Source organism: Mytilus edulis, chromosome 2 (assembly GCF_963676685.1).
Source record: "Mytilus edulis chromosome 2, xbMytEdul2.2, whole genome shotgun sequence".
NCBI classification, from domain to species: Eukaryota; Metazoa; Mollusca; class Bivalvia; order Mytilida; family Mytilidae; genus Mytilus; species Mytilus edulis.
Genome location: NC_092345.1, coordinates 2,536,467 through 2,552,123, shown reverse-complemented (window position 1 = coordinate 2,552,123; position 15,657 = coordinate 2,536,467). Strand labels below are relative to the sequence as shown.

The following is a 15,657-nucleotide window of genomic DNA, read 5'->3' as shown; positions in this document are numbered from 1 at the left end:
ATGTTGATGGGTTTTGATTGTGAACTTATATTGCTGCTTTCTACTACACTTCTACTGTATCGAAAACCGGAACTCAAAAGAAAAGTATAAATAATTGCAGATTTTAAATAATGATATGAGTTAGTTTTGATCTAAACATGTTATGCATCTGAGTACCTAGTACTATTTTGTAGTAGCACTTTGGTTTCTTCTGGACTGAAGAATACTGATTGTTCACCTGATATCTTCATCTTTATTTCTAATCTCTACTCGATAGAATCAAAGTGATATGCATGGTCCAGTTAACATAATCTGCTTGTCTCTTTTCATTGTAGACGAGTCAGTTAACTTTTTCATTTAATTTTCAAAATATATAATCTAACAGGAATGAGAAAGTTCATGCTTATTCATGCCAAAATAGTTGTGAATACATGTATTAACAGACACAATAAAAATATATATAACTAACTGTTCAACATCTCTCTAAATCATTGTTTTCATAATGAAAATATTGAATTTTATGAAACAAATGAAACGTGTGTTTCCTAAATATTCTAAAACACGTGTTTAACAGTATACATGTTTATTGCATGCATTCCATAACCCAAACATGCTATACAAGGTTGAAAAATATATATTTCTATTCTTTACTCAAAATTATTAAACTACACAAAACAGGGAATGTGGTTCATGACCAATTTACTCGCTGATTTCGACGTATCATTTATCATTATATCTAACCACTGGTCGTTTGTTGTAACTAATTACTGTAAACCAAATTATTTTCGCAGACACTTTATTTCGTGTTTAGTCCTCTCTAGTCCAATTCGCGGCGATTTAAATTTGCTATTTTCTAATTTACCTGATGTAGTTAAATAAGTAAAGATCCAAGTTATGCACATTCACGACGGTTTTAAGTTGCGTTTTTTTTTTCTACTTGCGAAAGTCGCACAAATAATTGCTCAGGAAAACAGATAGTTTACACTAAACAACAACGCATGTAGAACTTTCATTTTTGTTCAATATTTTTTACTATCATAAATTTTGAAAAATTCAAATATGTACAAAATTGTTTCCTTATTTTTTTTTTAAGAAGATCAAAATATAAGTTACGGCCTTAATGGGGCAAATTCTTGAATAAGACAATGTATCTAAACGATCCAACCCTTGTGCACAAATGTGTTTATGAAATGTTTACGAGTCTCGTTTCGTCGTACATATAATTCCTAAACAAGTTATTATAATTATATTCCTGAATTTAAATTCAGATGTTATATTAAGAGCGTTAATATTGATTATGAAAAGCGTTATGAAATAGTTTATAAAGTATGATTTTAATCACAAAAAATTCTTATGGTATCTCCTATTTGCAAGTTATATGATCAAAACATTTTCAATGAACATAACTAAACTTCATTATAGTCACCAAATCCATGAGATGACTTAGTCTATCGAAATTAGACTAACAAAATAATGTTAATTCTTTTGGGTTTTTTTTTTGTAAGTCCTCTATTGGAAATCTGTCTCAAATGAATAATAGAACTAATCACAGAGGGTCTACGATGATTAAGTCGGGTGTATAACAAGCAAATAAATGAGGGAATCAGACGTACGAAAGAGCAAGATGTGGTGCTTCGACAGGGCAGTCGTCTCTTGCTTTGCATGCATCAACCGCTATGCAAATTAACATACAGTCCTAATTTATTACTCAAGAGAAGGATATAATCGGTAAAATTACAGATCACTGGACTATACTGGATCCTAAACCGGCAAAAAATGTCGTTAGTCAGTTGATAGAATTAACGATCATAAAAGAGAGCCTAAAGATAACACAAGGAATTTAAACTCATAATTCGAAAATTAAATGAAAACTTCATGACAAAAATACACAATTATTAAAACACAAATAATAGATAACAAAACACAACATATACAACTAAAGCCTAAGCAACAATAAAACCAGTAAAAACCTTGAATGAACGTCAGAGAAACAGTACAAACATCTGAAGGTCAACATACAGTCTTCAATAATGCTTTACTGTTTGCAAAGGTTGTATTCGATTTTTCTCTTATTTTCGAAGGTCTTAGTCGTGTAGATCGTTTCAACTTATTTGCCATGATCTTTACATTCTAAATTTTTTACCATAAATCAAGGTTTAATCGTCTAGACTTTCAACCATATTTCATTGTTATTGTTGGTTTTTTTTTAGTTGCAAACTGCTAAGATGTTAGTCGAGGTACGACAAACTGTAAATACTAATGATCAGCATGCTAAACTGTTAACAACAAAAAAATCTACAAAAATAGAACGAAGGACAAATATATAATCAGAACATAAACAAACAAGCAACACGAATATATAGAATAAGTCAACTTGTATTTCCAGGTATTCCTAAATAAGGCAACAAAGAAAACTTATACAAAAATAATAATTGGGTAAAGGTGATTAAAACAATAAGATAGAATCACGCATATCATAACGTTTGGACATAACTACATGATGCATCAGCTCTGCATATCTACTTCAAAATATAACCCTTATTCACATCTATTGTGTTATAACCGTTGCTATTTATTTCATATATATGTTTTCATGTAAACATAAGTAGTGAGTATACGTCGTTTTTGCACTTCAAAGCGTTACTTAATAGATTAAAAAAACAACATGGACAACTTAAGACTAAGCAACAATATAACCAGTGAAAACCAGAAGTGAACGTCAGGGAAACAGTACAAACATCTGAAGGTCAACAATAATGCTTTACTGTTTGCAAAGGTTGTATTTCGATTTTTCTCTTATTTCCGAAGGTCTTAGTCGTGTAGATCGTTTCAACTTATTTGCCATTATCTTAATAGTCTATTTTTTTTACCATATGTCAAGGCTTAATCGTGTAGACTTTCAACCATATTTTATTGTTATTGTTTATTTTCTAGTTGCAAACTGTTAAGATGTTAGTCGGGGAACGACAAACTGTAAATAGAAATGAAGTTTACTAATGCTCAGCATACTAAACTGTTAACAAGAAAAAAAAATTATAAAAATAGAACGAAGGACAAATATATAATCGGAACATAAACAAACAAGCAACACGAATATATAGAATAAGTCAACTTGTATTTCAAGGTATTCCTAAATAAGGCAACAAAGAAAACTTATACAAAAATAATAATTGGGTAAAGGTGATTAAAACAAAAAGATAGGATTACGCATATCATAACGTTTGGAAATAACTACATGATGCATCAGCTCTGCATATCTACTTCAAAATATAACCCTTATTCACACATATTGTCTTATAACCGTTGCTATTTATTTCATATATATGTTTACATGTAAACATAAGTAGTGAGTATACGTCGTTTTTGCACTTTAAAGCGTTACTTAATACACTAGACATTTGATTGATTGTCTCAATCAAAGTAGTAAGAGAATATTATCCAACTATAAGATGTTATGGTCTTTGAGATTAACAAAATGTTCTATATCGGTACTTTGTGTCTGTTTCATTGGCAACTACTTATATTTTGTTTTCTACTGCTGTGTTATTACACCACTTTCTATGATTTAGCGACGTTTGAGCGATCGCAAACATGTTTTTATAAATAAGGCCGTTAGTTTTCTCGTTTGAATTGTTTTACATTGTCATTTCGGGGACTTTTATAGCTGACTATGCGGTATGGGCTTTGTTCATTGTTGATCGTAATGTGACCTATAGTTGTTAACTTCTGAGACATTTTGGCAATCATACCGCATCTTCTTTTTTATATGTTACCGCCACATTATTCATGTGTATGGCCTATGTCATAAGCACGTAATTAAGAAGTTGGCGTTGTTAGCTGCATGTCTTTGTTTATTGTTTGTCATAAAGTAAATCGTTTGGTTTTTTTCGTTTGAATTGTTTTACATTTTGTTAATTTTTTTTTTCTAGTTATGTACACGGTTTACCTGTGTCATCTGCTGTACAGTCATATTTATATTCATTGCGTTTATTCTCCGATAGATTATTGTTATCAAGCATACCACAGTTCCTTATTTTTATGTTAAATTTGGAGTATCTTCAGTCTATCTCTTATAGGACTACTATTGATTGGAAAATAAAAACAAACAAATTTATAATATAAGTTCACAACCATTTCTTTTTGACAAGTATATTTTGTTTTAACTATGTTGTATCTTCTGTACTATTTTTTTTCTGTTTGTCATTTTTTATAGCCATGGCGTTGTTAGCTTATTTTTGATCAATGAGTTTGACTGTTCCTCTGGTATTTTTCATCCCTCTATTAAAAATATAATCGCGTTTAATGAACATATATATTTTATTTATTCATTTGTATGATTGCATATTTAAAAGTTCACATTGAAACGTTTCTTAATCAAACAGCTAAATGACTTTTACTAGGCTGGTACTCCAAATATCTACGTCCATTCTTCATTAAGCCACATCGAGTGATACCTTAGAGAGAATCCAGCATACAATGATAACCACTTCATAGCATTGTTTCGTTCTCTTCACACGGTTTGCTGTTGATTGGTGATGAATGTTTTGATTCCCTATAATAAACAAAACTTAGCTTTTGCTTCTAGGTTACGAATATAAATGAAATATATAAAGAATTAGAATTGGTCACACAACATGCAAATAACTCTTATCATCCTTTTTGGGAAACTATAAAATTGTAAAATTCCCTTATAATCTCGGGTGAAAGCCCTAACACTGAATTTTGGTGAGTCATAAAACTTGGCATAAACACATCTCATTTACCAAATCTGTTTCTTGTTATGAATATAAAAGTCATTGGTTATTTATTCCTTTGATTTTGTTTTAAAAAAAGATATTATTTTTGGTAAATTGACGGTATATATTGAGATCGTTGTTATTTTCAGATAGCATCGATTTCAGTTAATTTTTTTTGTTTAAGCGATGCACTATATTCACGATTTAAAACATCTCAGTTATTTCAATTATTCCGGTAGTGATGAACATCTCATTACACTTGATTGCGAATGTCACAGGTTGACACAGGGGATAAACGTTTGAGCTCACTAAATTATATTAAATGTACACACTAACAGCTTTATGTAATTATTTAAACACAAATTCAGCGTGATTGCTTTTCTATTTTTATTAGTAACTTATACTTTATTTTTGATATATGGATAATGTTATATACCTGACCGTGTGAATAGCTTCCTGTACTGTATCAGGTAGCTTGGTTTTTCCTGTTTCTGGCAAAAATATGGCAAGTAATCCTGCTAATGTTCCAACTGAACCAAATATTATCAGTGGTAACGCTTGACCAAACCTTGTGTCTACCAATACACCCTAGACATAAATGATTCAAACGTCATCTTTCATAAACCAATTGAACGAATCGATGAAATATACATAATAATCTGTAAACATTATTGACGCACGTATCACTTTTTGTCAAATTTATTTAAGAATATCTTTTTTTTCACATTTTTGGTGTATATTTAAATAGTTCTGAAAAGGGGTCATTAAAAGTAAAGATTTAGTAAATGCACAAGAGGCTTATCTGATATTTATTTAACGACCAGTCAAAATTTGATGTCTTTTCTATTTTATACCATCAGCAAACCGACTTTGTTGCAAAGATAACGAAGATTTGGCCATTTGGGACCCTACGTTCCGAAATAAGTTACATTCAAAAAGTACCGGATTCTAATTCTAATAGTTTATCACCTAATAAAACGAATCAATTGGAATATCGTTAGTGTAAAAAAAAAACAATGAGTCAGCTAGTGCCAGGGGACATCCAGAACTCAGGTCGAGATAATTTGACAACGCCTGGCAAAAAATACGAAAAACAAAGGAAGAACTAACAAAACATCACTATGAATACATTACTGTAGTCGTATTTGTCACAACTTTTTGGAATTTTGGGTCCTCACTGATGTAGTCAAAACGCGCGTCTGGCGTATAAAATTATAATCCTGGTACCTTTGATAACTATAAAAACAAAGGATTGACAATACAAACCCTACAAAAGGTTTTCGGGGATTTCAGGTGCTCAAGAAAGGTAAGCAGGTTCGAAAGTATGGTTATAGTTGTTACCAGTCAAATTTTGCAGCAACATTTTTATTGCGGATGGTACAGTACGGTCATTTGAAAGAGTCAAGATATGTTTAAAGGTATCATTATCGAACTCGAAGGCAAAATTTAAAAAAAAAACATTTTTCTACATATTGTGAATATAAGAAGGTGTGGTAAATAAACTCATTATAGACACAAGGATTAAATTTTGTATTTTTGGCAGACACACGTTTCGTCTGCAAAATATAAATCAGTGATATGAGTGCTAATGAAACAAATCTCCGTTTCAGTCAAACTTGTGAAAAAAGTCATTTGGTCTATTTTGGAGACTTGTCGCATTGGCAATCATACCACATCTTCTTTGTAAATGTCTAAAAAAATCAACACCTACCAGTTTACCAATATACGAGGAAGATATTGACCCAATTCGACCTCCCATGTCACAAAAGGAAAATGCAGTTGCCCTTATTATTGTTGGGAAAATTTCAGCTGTGATAACATATATTAGAAAAAATGCTGTAGAAACGCATAATTTTCCAACCATTGCTAACATAATAGTCAACCACTGCAAAGCTGAAAAAATATAAAATAGTAAAATTAAAGCAAACACAAGTTCAATTAAGAAGATTTCAATTATTAAGTAGTCAGACAGGCCGATCGAAAAATATGTAACACTGAACAAAAAATAAATATGTTATAATTAGCCTATATGCCATTTTGTTTTTCTTTGTTACCAATTCGTTTGATTTGTAGTGATTATAAATATCAAACAATACTCTAACCCAAGTTTTTACATTTAAACAGTGTATTTCTGTTTTATTTACACATTGTTGTCTATATAATGGAATTTAATGCGACTGCCATATAAGGAGAAGTTTGCCTAACTTTAAACCATATTTTTTTTCACGATTTTCTACATAAAAAAATATCTGTATCAAGTTAGGAAACAGACATTTGTTTTCATTCGTTTGATGTGCTTGAGCGTTTGATTTCACCATTTTATATTTTATCACCAGCCCAGTAGTCAACATTTCGGTGTTGACATGAATATCAATCATGTGGTCATTTTTATAAATTTCCTGTTTACAAAACTTTGAAATATTCGAAAAAATAAGGATTTTCTAATTCAAGGCATAGGTTACCTTAGCCGTATTTGGCACAACTTTTTGAATTTTTTTATCCTCAATGCTGTTCAACTTTGTACTTGTTTGGCTTTATAAATATTTCGATTTGAGAGTCATTGATGAGTCTTATGAAGACGAAACGCGCGTCTGGCGTACTAAATTATAAACCTGGTACTTTTGATATACTATATAAGGACTTTCCGATATGTAATTTCCTTGGAGGGTGCTATTTTTCTTTATAATTATAACTGAAAACCCTTATGAAGCAATTTCCGTCTGCACGATAACTATCTAGCGTAAAAAATCTATTTAGATCTAAACTGTATAAAAGAGAGGCAAAAAATGAAAAGGAGACCTTATGTGAATTTCATGTGTCCAAAACCGCTTTTCTATATTTACCTTCATCAGGAACGCCAAAATAATTGGATGTCAACGATTTATAAAAACCAAAAGAATTGAAGAGTTATATGACCAAAAATAACCCAATTAAATAGCCAAATCTATTTGACTTTGCAACAGGGCGTTGAAACCTTAGTTTCTTTATAATTTCAAATTTATAAATGGATAATTTTAAAAAGGACTGACTACTGAAGTAATGATATCCTCGGAGACTGATGGTTTACCAGCAGATGTATCGACCCGGTGATGTAAACAATCAAAAACAACACGTTATATTAATTCAATGCGTCCGAAGTGCTTTTCTGGATTTACCTTCATCAGAAATGCTCAAAGCTAAAAATACCAGAAGGACATACTAACTGATAATTCGTTATCGGTGCATACTTGGTTTAGGACACATAACAAAGGGGACCCTCTATCAAGATAATTGTGATAGGAAACGCAAGCTCTGAAATATCGGATCAACTAGGAGATGTATATTCCATCTGTAAGCGCTATATGAATAACAAGAAATAATTTATCAATAAATAATAATAAATAAAGTTGTCTACAAAAGTTATGGTAGTATCCTTTTCACATCCAGGGTTTTTTAAGTTGCAAAGATGATGATTTTTAAAAATGTGACAGTTATTATCGTTTGATTGGTTTGAGCTTTTGATAATGCCATTTGATTACGAACTTACCACTTTGAATTTTCCTCGGGGTTCAGTATTTTTGTTAATTACTAGTAGCTTTTTTCATTAATTGATTGATATTCAACTAACCGCTTTCCATTTGATGTAAAAAGTATCAAATTGATAGTTGCTAGATCTTCTGAACTTCCGATACAATTTGACTGACTGTAAATCAACAAAATACTAACTAATGGCTCTTTTATGTGTAAACTAAGATTTAACTTTTAAGAACATAACCGATAACTTCTGACAAGGCCAAGCTGTAATAAGCTTTGTTTAGCTTTTGCATATCAGCAGAGTTTTGAGACTATTTGTTTTGTTTATGTCATGGAATTTTGTATTTTCAATTTTTCCTTTATTTAAAATACCACTGCAGTGTTTTATTCGTTTTGTGTGTAGTAAGATCGGTACATCGAAATTTTGTCATACCATTACTTAATTATAGAATGCATAAGCATCGGCAAACAAATTGGTCAATATAACTATATGGTTTTTCTTATGTTATGACTTAAGAAGTAATACTTTATAATGCGTTTGGTATGAAACTGTTAAAGCTTTGATTTCAAATCTATTGTTTTCAGGGGTAAAAGGTAAACTCGCAAAAATACCAAACGCCGAGGAAAATTCAAAACGTAAAGTCCCTTATCAAATGACAAAATCATAAGACCAAACACATTAAACGAATTGATAACAACTGTCATATTTCTGACTTGGTACATGCATTTTCTTAAGTTGAAAATGGTGGATAAAATCTAGTTGTTCAGCTAGCTAAACTCTCACTTGTATGACAGTCTCAATACTTTCGATGTTTATCAGAAATAAGTGGGTTTTTTTTTTTGTTATGGATATCATATAATTTTTTATGTTTTGCTTTTACATAATGGCATGAGTCTTTACATAAACTTACAATTTCCCCCAAAGGTTGATGTGAATAAAGTACACAAACAAGAACAGCCTCCAATAATCATAGAAGAGCAAAATAGTCTTTTCCTCGGAAACTTATCTGAGAAAAAGCAGAAAATAACTGCTATTGTTTCTGCTGTAGAAGATATTGCGTAGTTTATATAGACGTTTCCGGCAAGGTCACCAATATTCAAACTTATTCCGTAGTATATTAAATTCACCGCCATCCTGTAAAATAAAACATATTTTACTGTTTACTATAGAAGTATCCTTTAAGAATTCATTAACAACCCGTAAGATTGGTAGATTCTACTCATTTTACATGGAATTAAATAGACAAATTTCTTATTAAAAAAACTAAGTGCAAACATCAGACACAAAACATACCAGTTTAGTATCAAAATCAGTGATCTGAATAACATTTGCCTTGACTTCATCATAGTTTTTATCCCAGTCGTAATTGAAATAGTTTCTTCTTTCTTCACGACAATGGTCTCTGCTGTAAAGTCGACAGATATTTGATTGTACTTTGCAGCTTTTTGAAGGATTTCTATCGCTTGCTTATTCCTTCCCTTCATAAATAACCATCTCGGTGATTCTACAAAATATCTGTTAGGTAAAAAACATACATTATATTTTATGATAGTTTGATACTAAACCCCTAACGGGAGGGATTGTACCTGATATTCATATGATGAAGACATAATCTTTCAATCAGTTTAATTGAGGTCTGGAGCTGGCATGTCAGTTAACTGCTAGTAGTCTGTTGTTATTTATGTATTATTGTCATTTTATTTATTTTCTTTTGTTACATCTTTTGATATCAGACTCGGACTTCTCTTGAACTGAATTTTAATGTGCGTATTGTTATTCTTTTACTTTTCTACATTGGCTAGAGGTATAGGGGGAGGGTTGAGATCTCATAAACATGTTTAACCCCGCCGCAATTTTGCGCCTGTCCCAAGTCAGGAGCCTCTGGCCTTTGTTAGTCTTGTATGATTTTAAATTTTAGTTTCTTGTGTATAATTCGGAGTTTAGTATGACGTCCATTATCACTGTACTATTATGCATATTTTAGGGGCCAGCTGAAGGACACCTACGGGTGCGGGAATTCTCGCTACATTGAAGACCCATTGGTTGCCTTCGGCTGTTGTTTGCTCTATGGTCGGGTGGTTGTCGCTTTGACATATTCACCATTTCCTTTCTCAATTTTATTATTGCATTTAATTGAAAAATGTTTGCGTCTTAAATCTTTAAATACTGTAGAAGTTGTGTTAGATTTAGTTTTACCGAATGTTTCCCTCCAGATTGTGTTATTTTGACTGATGAGGATTCGTGTGACCAGTGTTTGAATAAATAAATAGCAGGGGACGCTTATCCTGCCTACGTATAATCAATAATCAATAGATCCCTTCGGTATTTGGTTGTATTTTGTTTTTTGCTCTGTGTTTAGTTTTCTGAATTTTGATTTGTGTACTATAGCTTGTAATTTGGGGGGGGGGGGGCGTGTATTACTTCAACTAGATTATTGATTTTTGTTCATGTATTCCATTCATTTTGTATTTCATTTTTGTTTGTATAAAACAGTAAATGAGTATATTCAAAACCTGTTTTTGGTTAATTTTAATTCTTTTTTAAAAAGGTCGTGATATGTATTACATGGTGAGTGGGGATTTGTTGCACTTTAATTGTAATTGATATATAAATTATTATGATCATTTTCTTATTAGTAACTAGTTTGAAATCGTGCCATTAAGGGAATAGTCAACTAGCAAAAAAAAGAACTTCAAGGAAATTCATAACGGAAATTTTTTTTTATCAAATGGCAAAATTAAAAGCTCAAGCACACCAAACGTATGGAAAACAACTGTTATATATTGATTGCTCATACGGCTTTGTCAATAAAATGGAAAATACAAACGTCATACAAATAGGTTTATGTAGCGTTTGTACCAGGTTCAACCCACCATCTTTGTAAAAGATATATGTACAAAATCAGGAATGTAACATTTTTATTCCATGTGACTATGAACTCATAAACTGTCATGGAGCATTTTCATTTGGGTTTTGTATTTTTGGTAATACATGGGTTTATTTTTAATACTTGATTCATGATAAATACCATCATAGCAATACAGAACACCAGACACGAATAAGTAAACGCATCATAATCAATGATAACTCAAGTCTACACAGAAGTGCTGACTACTGGGTTTGGGATACCCCCGGGGAATTAAAACTCCACAAGTAGTGGCATCGACCCAGTGGTTGTAAATAAACCCATCATAGATACCAAAATTGAATTTAATATTTACGCCGGACGAGCGTTTCGTCTAAGAGAGACTCATCAGTGACGCCGAAATCAAAAAATGTGTGAACTCAGCAATATGTTTTTGTAATCAATTGCCTTAAAATCTTCAATATCTTACGTACGGAAAGGTGAAGAAACAAACAGCTATTGGAATCGAAATTACCAGCATAAGGTTTTCCCATCTACGAACAAAATAGGCTTCCACTAGTAAAATATATTCACCAATGCAATAAGCAATATACAATATAAACGATGCCATGATCCTCTTGTCTGGTCCAACAAGTTCTGCCGCTGAAATGAGATTCACAAAGATACACATTTTTTCCCATAATATATGTAAAACATGGGCGCCTCTAAATAATTTCTTATTTGCACTCTAAGTGTAAAGTAGCAAGGAGAAAAAAGTTTGGAGAATTGTAGTTTGATGCATTTCACGTCCTGTGTGCAATGAAAAGCAGGGACGCCTAACTTTACCAAGCTATATGTGGTACGTTAATGTATCTTCTCATTTTGTTTTCTTTAGTTCTAATTATGGTGTCTCTTTCTGGATATTAACTATATGTTATTGCCTCCTAAATATCCTCTCCCTTCCTTTTAAAGTATTTTCACCTTATCAGATGATAAAAAAAAAATACTGCCTAATGAAAATGGCAGTAATTATAGCTCTGTTCTAAGTCATGAACCTTATGTTCAATAGTTGTCGTTGGTTGATGTGGTTCATAAGTGTTTCTCATTTCTCTTTTTTATATATATAGATTATATCATTTGTTTTCCCGTTTGGATGGTTTTACCTTCAGGAGCACCTGATTTCACTCCCGGTTTTTAGTGGAGTTCGTGTTGTTTCTTGTTTTTCTTATTTATACAAAATTTTAAAAAGTAGACCATTTGCCTATAATGATCTACGTTTGAAAATTGTGACTTGGATGGAGAGTTGTCTCATGGCACTTATATCACATCTACTTATATCTATACTTATTCTTTAACAAAATTGTCTCGTTAGCACTTATATCATATCTACTTATATCTATATCTTAATCCAAAAAAAATATATAATGAAGATAAATACTTGAACAAAAAATCAAACACAAGATTCAGAAAATTTAGTAAAAAGGGAAAAGAATAAGAAGCCGAAATGATACGTTACCTAGCTATGACTTAAACAGAACTAAACGAATTTTTCCTAAGATTTTAAATAATTAATTCATTTTAATAAAAATTTAAAATAAATGCTAAAATCGTTTATTGATAATTAATTGTTAGTGATAAGAAAAATAACTAACCAAGAATAAAAGAGACAACATAGTGATATACTCCTCCAACAGAGTTGAAGAATTGACATACACAAACTAAGTATACATTTGACATCCATCGACTGATGACATTGGACACAAAAAGAACGATAACTCCAGTAATTATAACAGGTTTTCTTCCCCATCTGAAAAGACAGCAATACTTTACATGTATGTTTATTTTGATGATTTTTAGAACCTTGTTTTATATGTTTATCAAAAAGCAAAAGAAAAAACAGAATATGCAAAGATAACAATAGTTATCAGCCTAAATATATATAATACATATTCCTATTTAATAGGTTTGTTGTTTTATGTCATATAAAATAGTGCTCGGAAATTTATTAAGTTAGCTACTATATATTTCCCTAGCTCAATTCCGAATAAAAATAAATACTACAAAGAAATATACAGACCAATGTATTGTGCCACACCTTTTTACATTTCATTGATTTTTGTTTCATGTCGGCTTAATAATCGACGTTCTTTCTACTTTGGACTTTTCACATTGACTATATGTTAATATGAGATTTTTTTACATCAAGTATTTCTCAAAGTTTTAAAAATCTACAATGTGTAAACCGCCTTAGAAGTGAATGCCTCGGGTGCGGGAGGTTGTCGATCAAACCCGGACAGTTCAAACCAAAGAGTTAACCAGGGGAATTTTCTACTTCTTCGCTTAGCATGTGTCATTTAGGAGAAGTAGCAAAGACTAGTAATGTCTTCCTGCAAAAAGTTACCTTGTCCGACTCAGCATGTGGATCTAGTACAAAGCAAAATTAATATTCAAATTATTTAAACATGTTTTCGTCTTGAATTAACACTCTATTTGCTAATAGACAATCAGCAGTCATCAATTATCTTCATCACCATACAATGGGTTGTTTGTAGTCTACCTTAATTATGAATTAAAACAAATAAAATCCGCTCACATATCGCTTATTAATCCGTATGTAAAGGCACTAAACATCTGCCCCAGGAAATAAGCTAATAATACATTACTGCGCATGAATCTGTCATCACAAACTATGTCAAACTGAAATTATAGTTATAGTTCTATCAAAATAGATCAGATATACAGTCTTTTGATAAAGATTCATGATTTATCTACATTTTTTTTATAAAATCCATATGATTCTGGTATCATGTGTGAATGATAGTTTTGAATGTAGCACTGTAATTTGGAACTCCCATAACACGATAGACAGTGGTGTTACCACACGTAAGTACTCGCAATTACTGATTATTTGAGTAAAGCCCTATTTCCTGTGATAAATATATCTTTATGTTACGCTTTATTTGAAGACGATGCCAAGGAATTACTTTTAAAACATTAATTAAAGATATTTTTGTAAAATAATCATTGAAAACGAATTTTATTAAAGTTTTAAGAAAGTTCTTTAAATGTGTAAGTCACAATCTATAATGCAATGTTTTATGTAATAAGTACTTACAAACCTTTGATATAAGTGTTGACTGATATACCGTTTTGTCATAAATCCATTCCGTACAAGCAGTTTCAGTACCATTGGTGGTAATAACACATTGATTTGTATTGTTGATGTATAAGCTGAAGGTGTTGTTTGCATTTTCAATATCGTAATATGCACTGTCGTTAGTAATTAGGTATTTGCATCTGTAAAAAATCTTCAATTTGGGCTGACTTTTTTAAACAATATGTTTATGAATATGAAAATAATATATTAGATATGCAATGATTTCCAATGAGAGACAAGTTTAAATCTTCAACGTATGACAAAAAAGTTAACAACAGTTGTTTTACATTCGTTTGATTTGTTTGAGTGTGAATTTGCTATTTGATTAGTCACTTATTGTTTTGAATTTTTCTTTGAGATCAGTAATTTTGTGATTATCTTATCCAAGGCATAGATGACCTTAGCCGTATTTGACATTTTTTAGACATTTTTGGGTCCTCAATGCTCTTCAACTTTGTACTATTTGGCTTTATATCTATCTGGTCTGAGCGTCACTGATGAGTCTTATGTAGACGAAACGCACCTCTGGCGTATTAAATTATAATCCTAGTACCGTTGATAACTATTCACTTTTCCTGGATGTATTTTACCTATAATGTACTCTAATAAAAAGACATTCAAAGAAAGGTTGTCGTATCGGTCCTTATAAAAAAAACTCATCATAGATACTAACATCCCTAATTTAATGTTAAGGTACCTGTATTTTACGAGTAGAAAAGTGGTTTTGTAATCACATCACTCCAAACAAATTATAATATTATTTTAAATTCTATATTGATAATATTTTCCTCGACAGCTTTTAAAATTACAGAATTGTGCAGAAACAAAAGATATATACCTGTGCAGATGATTTCCAACGATAAAATTGAGTACTTGCGTTGTTGTCGCATTGAAGATGGCTGGAATTGCTAGGAGGCAAATTAAGAATTTCTGGTAATTCCCATAACTTCCAGCCCGTTGTAGAGCCTCGTCGTATTTCATTGCGTACGAAAATCTGTACAATACAATTGTAGGGTCCTACAATTTCGTACCAAGAGATTGCTTTTGTTTTGTATTTTTTCAGTATATTTGCTCCCGCATTGAAATCAAAACAAGTAACGCCGATCTGAAACAATAAAGTGGGGGACATACTTGTAATCCAGGTGAACCGTGTATACATCTTAAAATGTACACTACTTACCTGTCAAAATAAGGAAAACCAAAACCTGTAAGATTGTAAAATTATCTTAAATTATCAATAAGGGTATTATATTGTTATAACTACTGATAGTGATATTTCCGACTTGGTGAGTGAGCATTCACGAAACGGAATTAATTGCAATGACTTACAAATATGAAAAGGCATACATTTAAAACAATACCATTGAATCGAAATACCTTTAGCCTCCGCTTATCAATAACGCAAACTCTTATCATCAAGGCTATC

At 31.4% G+C, this 15,657-nt stretch overlaps 1 protein-coding gene across 1 annotated transcript; it reads right to left on the bottom strand.

The window, feature by feature from the left end:
* Positions 1–4,277: 4,277 nt before the first annotated feature.
* On the bottom strand, positions 4,278–15,342 carry LOC139511230 (organic cation transporter-like protein). Its single transcript, XM_071297812.1, has 10 exons — positions 15,070–15,342; positions 14,194–14,371; positions 13,668–13,771; positions 12,727–12,881; positions 11,569–11,737; positions 9,523–9,744; positions 9,140–9,363; positions 6,427–6,608; positions 5,152–5,303; positions 4,278–4,531 (listed from the first exon to the last, which is right to left on the bottom strand). The coding sequence occupies exons 1-10, from the start codon at positions 15,210–15,212 to the stop codon at positions 4,468–4,470; spliced, it is 1,593 nt and encodes a 530-aa protein (XP_071153913.1). The 5' UTR covers positions 15,213–15,342; the 3' UTR covers positions 4,278–4,467.
* Positions 15,343–15,657: the final 315 nt, after the last annotated feature.